The 6,720-nt window shown below is 43.7% G+C and overlaps 1 protein-coding gene across 1 annotated transcript in view; it reads right to left on the reverse strand.

Moving 5' to 3' along the window:
* The window catches only part of LOC310989755 (NACHT, LRR and PYD domains-containing protein 1-like), a gene marked incomplete at its 5' end in the record, with an annotated part of 43,309 nt that extends 38,811 nt beyond the window's left edge, over positions 1–4,498 (reverse strand). Inside the window, 3 exons of the mRNA XM_083976902.1 lie at positions 1,364–1,537; positions 2,801–2,974; positions 4,491–4,498. Coding sequence (XP_083833028.1) covers positions 1,364–1,537; positions 2,801–2,974; positions 4,491–4,498 — 356 coding nt within the window. The remainder of the gene's footprint in view (positions 1–1,363; positions 1,538–2,800; positions 2,975–4,490) is intronic.
* Positions 4,499–6,720: the final 2,222 nt, after the last annotated feature.

The following is a 6,720-nucleotide window of genomic DNA, read 5'->3' on the forward strand; positions in this document are numbered from 1 at the left end:
TCTGCTACTGAACGGTTTGTGCAGATGGAAGAGATTGAAGAGGAGTGGAATCCCCCGTATGTGGATCAGGATGAGCTCCTTTAAGTTTTTTTATATTTTCAGTTTATTCATTTATATCTCTTTTTCTGCATTGAGTGATGTTTAGTAATGAGCTGATTCTTAAAAATGTTTGAGTTAGGTTCATCATAGAACACCATGTTTTAATTCACATGCATTACTAGAGGTGTGATTTTTGATGTTTCTTTGCTTATCTTTTACAGTGAGATTTTGTCAATGAATATGATTCATTTGAAATGATGATTTTGATTTTCATATGATAGTGTTTTTTGTTTTTTCCTGTTTTTTCATATGACTACGTCAATGCTACAGGGGTAATTTCCAAAACACTTCAGTTTTATACCTTTTGATAACTTTGTGTCTTATCTAATCATACCATTTGTTACTTTGATTTATCTTTCCACATATTATTTGAAGTAGATTAGTTATGTAGTAGAATATGGGATTTTTTCCTCGTTATACCAGAGGCTTTTCCCCTTTCTTAGGTTGAGTGCAGCTAGACGGATGAGTCTTTTGCCCCCCTCTTGTCAAGTGAGGGGGGGATTTTGGCTCCTCTGTTTCCTGTGGACTGTGTTTCTCTGCCCGGGGTCTTTAAACTCGAAAGTTGGAGACTGGGTGCGCTAGTGTTTGGCTGGTGCGGGGCAGGGAAACAGAGAACATGGGGTAGATAATTACAAAATTTCCTATTATTATGGTTTAGCATCAAAATGCTAAAAAGGGTGGAATGTAATGGGAAATTTTGGTGTAACCCATTGTATGCTTTACAAGGGTTGTATAACCATGTTAACTAAGTGAACTTCCTTTCACTTTGTGGAAAGTGGTACTCAGCTAATCCTTTCCTTTTACCTGTGTGACATACACCAGACACAAAATCACTGAATCCACACAGAGCAGGTCAGACCGGTGCTCTGTGTTAATTTACAAGGGGAGTTGTGTCCTGGCGGTGAAGCCAGGCACAGCTATCACAGCCATATATTTTGTCTGTTGTTCAAATGTGTTTTGGGAACTATAAAGATAGCGCCCGGGTGAGCCTCTTCAGCTCACTCACTCACTGACTGTATCCCTGTTCAGTTGTGTTGTGTGACTCCATTCATGAATGCCTTTTATTAAAACTCAAGAAAGACAGCTGACGTGTCCAGTTATCCTTTTTTAAATACTTTGGTGAAGGAACAACATTTTTTGCCACCACATTATGTATACAGGGATATAGAATAAACAGGTTTCTCTAAGTTCATGTAAACACCATATCCCGAATTTGATCAAAACGGAATGAGAGCAGCATGGACTGATCCATCCCTCTACTGACCTCACAATCTCCAGTCTACAGTCTGGACTCTCCACAAGAGCACGAAGATCCTTCAGGTCTGAATCCTGCAGGTTGTTGTATCTCAGGTCCAGTTCTCTCAGGTGGGAGAGGTTGGACTTCAGAGCTGACCCCAGATAAGGACAGCTGATCTCTGACAACTTGCAGCTCCTCAATCTGAATAAAGAATAAAAGGAAATAGAATTTGTTTTTTACAGTGTCTGTGAACCTTTTTTCACATTTCCAAAACTCTTATGTCAGTGAACACAACATCACATCAGTCTGTGTGGACTATACAATCAACACACACACACACACGCCTTAAGTGACCAGGGGCCGTATTCACAAAGCCTTTTATCTTACCGCTAGGAGTGCTCCTAACTCGCACTAAAAGTTTTTACGTAGGAGTTTTTTCTTAAAAGCTATTCACAAAGCCGCTGAGTCCTACTCTTACTAAGGATAAATCACTAAGAGCAGAGTAAGAGTGACGCCCCTGGTGACGCCCCGTTGCTATGGATTACGTCAATTCTCGTGCACGAATTCGAGGCGCTCAACACGGTGATTGGTTGTTGAGTGCCGGCGGCACTAAATGTGTCTAGCGCACCCACCAACTTTTTAAAAATATTTTTGGCTCACATCAGCATGACTGCATCGCAGCAGTCGCAGTTACCTCGGTCCGACCGTTGTGACGCCTATATTGGACAGTTCGTCACCGTCACTACTCCCGTTTTATAGCGAAAATGTTGTAGATGACCCAAAAAAAAAAAAAAAAAACACCGACAAAAAGGCACGTTGGGCATCAAAGGGCAAAGGGGCAGGTGCTCCAGCACCCCCCTCTGCAGCAATTCGCAGTCCTCCATACATTTGCCTGGCTGCAGCCATTTCAGATTCTTTGTGAATAGGTCTTACTGAGTTAGGAGTCCTCATGAGGACTTTTAAGCTCTCCCAGACTTAGGAGCTACTTTTATGCCTAACAGACTTTGTGAATTACTCTTATTTTAAAAAACTAGGAGTCCTAAATTTAAGACTGACACGCCCACTTTTTTTAGGAGTTGCTCCTAAATTCGGCCCTTAGGAGCTACTAACAGGCTCCTGCACTTGCTAACAGGCTTCTTGTCATGCCCCATTGATTAATTACATTGTATTGTATTGTATTTTATTGATTATATTGATATATTGTATGTAGCCTACTGTATTGTATAGAATTTTTCTGTGTAATTTATTAACCTTGTTTCACTTTTAGCACTCCCCTCCCCCTTCCCCCTCAGGCTGCACTTGAAAATAAGAATTTTGTTCTTAATTTGCTTGCCTGGTTAAATAAAGGTTAAATAAAAAAAAAAAACTTTTAACCTTAAGATTCTTTGTGAATACGGCCCCAGATCAGGTTCAGTTGTGGATCAAAGATCTAAAATCTACAACAGTAACAGTCAGTGAACTGACCTCAGAGTCTCCAGTCTCCACTCTGGACGCTCCAGAAAACCACTCAGAACCTTCATTCCTGAATCCTGCAGGTCGTTCCAGCTCAGGTCCAGTTCTCTCAGGTGGGGGGGGTTGGTCTCCAGAGCAAAGAACAGAGGAATACAGCTGACCCCTGACAAACTGCACTCCTCCAATCTGAATAAAGAATAATAGCAGTGAGTTGAGCACATTACATTATTGGACGAACTGATTAATCCAGGTGTGTCTGAGTAGTCACAATGGTCAGACACACCTGGATTAATCAGTTTGTCCGATAATGTAAGACAGGAAATAAACGAGCTGCCTTAAGTTCAGGAAGTAGTGGAGATGTGCATAAAGCCCATTGTCTGGAAGTGAGACCGGTGGTGTGTCTAAACGCTCTGACCACTGACCAGAGGGATCAAAGACGGGTGAAGGCAGCGGTGACGTCTCTCAGTCCAGGACCGGGACTGAGAGACGGAGCTGAGCAGCCAGGTGCTGGAGAGGAGAGGAGAGGAGCGCACTGCAGGACAGATGTGCGTAACGGCGCGTAAAATACTTTTAACACGGCTGAAAAACTGTTACAGAATGACCCAGACGTGAGGAAATGCAGAGATGTAACATCATGGGGCTCTGACAGGTATCAAACCAATGAATGCATACGTTTTGGCAAAGTTGTATCAGTTAGCACATGGTTTTCAGACGTGGTAAATAAAGACGCAAAAACAGCCACCGCAATCTCTTCCTGGGGGAGCGTGCCTATGTTCCCACAGTCCTATGTTCCCACAGGGGGGGGGATTGAATCATCCCTTTAAAATAAAAATGACTTGACTTAGAGTTTCATTTTGAGAAAATTCTTAGAAATAAGAAAAATCTTAGAAATGAGGCAACATAAACCTGAGGGAACATAGGGCTGTGGGAACATAAGGCTGAGGGAACATAGGGCTGTGGGAACAGGTATCCGCGGGTCATTCCGACATACCGCCACTCCGACATTGACGTCTAATTGTCGTAATGGCGGCACTTCCATTAATTGAAAACGTCCCACCACTCCGACAATTTTTGTTTCCATTGTCGGAATGGCGGTACTTTCCTTTTTTGGAAACGTCCGCCATTCCGACATAAGGTCATTAAATGTGTAGGTTAATAATGATCACCGCCTCCCTGCCTGCCCATCCTCTCCTCTAACAGCACTTTGACTCTGGTCAACGCCCTTGTCACATCCCATCTCGATTATAGAATGCATTATTATTATTATTGGCACTGTGCTACTTAGTTTGCAGCTGTGGTCGAGAGAGCTAGAGAGTTAATGGAGAGAGGGACCGCTACGCCGGTGAATCAGATCAGTGATGTTGTTTTTTTATTGTATCACAGTGGTTACAGTACGTTCAACAGGATCAGTGGTTCTCATGGGGGTCCTGGACCCCTGCATATTTTTGATCTCTCCTGTAGCCTGGCCGGGTCTGGCTCCAAGTTTAATTATAGACAATTTGATCTGCAGACGCACAGAGGCATGCGTAAAACACATATTTTGACTACTTCGTGCTGTTGTTATTTTTTTTAAAGTTACCTTTCATTTCCTTTGGATTTTTGTGCGTATTATGGAGCCGTCCTGGTCCATGTTTGTAAGCCTTTTTACCAGGAGTAAATTCCCAAAAGTTGCAACAACTTGTAGTGATCCACTGGGTTTTGCCTGGCCATAGTCTATTGGAGCTGGGGTAGTTGATTTTCAGGTTTGCTCCCCAGGTTTTTTTCATTGTGTATTAGGCCAGGGAAATGATCAATTATCCTTGTGGTTTGCGCACTGGGACGTGCGGACCTTTAATGAATGAATGAATGTTTCTTTTTTGCTGTAAGTTGTGTGCGTAATGCGTGTGCATTAGTGGGACCGAGGGTTTAAATGGAGAAGTGACGTGGTGAGAGGGGAGGAGAGTGAGAGAGCGGCATAGTGGATTATTTTTCCCGGTGGATTACCCTGTGGATCATAAAGGCCCGTTTGGACACCTCACAGCCCGTTTTCAGCCAAGCGGGACGAGGGAGAGGACTGGTGGTCACCTCGGCGGAGCCGCGGCGTCTCTCCCGTGTGGACAGTAGGACAAACAAACTCTCTCTCACTCACCCTCACCACGCACCAACACACATACGAACGCACGCACACACACACACACACACACACACACATTGACTGTGAGCTCGCGCACCCCCGCACACACACATACACGCCGGCACGGACAGTGACAGTGCGCTCGCGCATCCACACACATACTCATTCCCACTCGGACTTAATGGACAGCGGGAGGGGGGAGGGCTTTCGGGTTCTGTTGATCTGTGTGTAATTGTTTATTATATGCCGCCTGTGATGGGCACACGCTAAATGGATTGCACGTGCTATTTTGCCCATTTGAGAGACGCAATCCTCGGAGCGCCCGGTTAGTAGATCAGGTTCCACGTGTGTTTGCGCATGCAATCACGTTTGCACACGTTTTAATACACGCAAACCTTTAGTAAATCCGGCCCTAAGTGTTTTAGTTCATAAGAGAAAATCTGATGTTTAAAAATGCCACTCTTAAGGCCCTTTCACACCGGAGACGTATTTTTCGTGCAAATAATTCACGCATCAATATTTTTTTCCGAACCCCGGTTTTCATTACGGGTCCTTGCACACCGACCACGAATGTTATGCGGCGAAAATGCGACACATTTTTTTCCCGGAGGTCGATTTTTCTGAACTTTCGCCCAGCAAATAAACGTATCAACCAATCATGTAGCGTGAAAAGGAGGTAAATCACAACCCCCGTGTCAGAACAGATTACACCCCGCCTTTCCGAAAATGGACTTCCATTCCATTGCCTTTTTCTAAAGACCCCGCTATTCTGAAAAGGCTATTGGGGAAAACCCTATATTCCGAAACCCCCTCCATTTCGAACAGACAGACGGACGCAATCAGAAAGGAAACGGAGGCTGCGCATTGATCCTTTTTTCCTTTTTGGGATCAAACGAATCATGTGCATAATTAACTGCAAAACAAGCACTTCATGACATATAACGCTCATTATGCTTCTGTCTAATAGGGCTTTGACATAAAACTTCGTTATTCGAATATAAAAAAAAAAGTGATATTCAAACGAATATTAAGGCAGCTCTAAATATTCGAACCTGTAATAAGCATTATTTTTGGTAAATGTGTTTGCCTGAAAATGTAGTTTTCAATCCAGATTCGAGTCTTTAAATGCGAGCTCATTAGCATTGATCACCTGGGGCTCCTGTACTTATGACGTTATCACGTTGTTAGCGCCTGACGCCTGTTCACACTTCGTTGAAAATATACACAGTGTTTCCCGTACATTCATTTAGGAGTGTAAAAAAAAAAAAAAAAAAAGACTGGCGGGCCGTTTTTTTTTTATATAATTGTCGCAAATACACCACCGCCGCACGTCATCCGTTCTTTCATCTCCACATAGCGCTGTTTCTAATTGGCATTCACACACACACACACACACACACACACACACACACACACACACACACACACACACACACACACACACACAGGGAAGAGCGCATGCATGACAATAGTGAAAGCGAAACTTCTAGCCTACCGTCCGATCGCACCCCCCCCCCCCCCCCCCCCCGACACACACGGACACGGGCGCATGGACAGATCGCGCTTGGCCGCTAATGTAAACAATGTAAACAACCTGTGTCTCTCATCTAAGACAGTTTAGAAATAGCCATAGAGTGTGTTTGCTCTCACCATCTCTTGACTTTTATATAGTGTCAGGACAGTGATCAGATATTAATCAGTGATCAGACAGTGAGCTGCTGTGTTAGTATAGTGAAGTTGACAACAAGACGACAGTGGCATAGTGAATATGTGAGGGATAATTAACAGATTGAAGACATGACGTGAGGCAAAGAACCAC

Source organism: Trachurus trachurus (genome assembly GCF_905171665.1).
Source record: "Trachurus trachurus genome assembly, chromosome: 8".
Taxonomy (NCBI): Eukaryota; Metazoa; Chordata; class Actinopteri; order Carangiformes; family Carangidae; genus Trachurus; species Trachurus trachurus.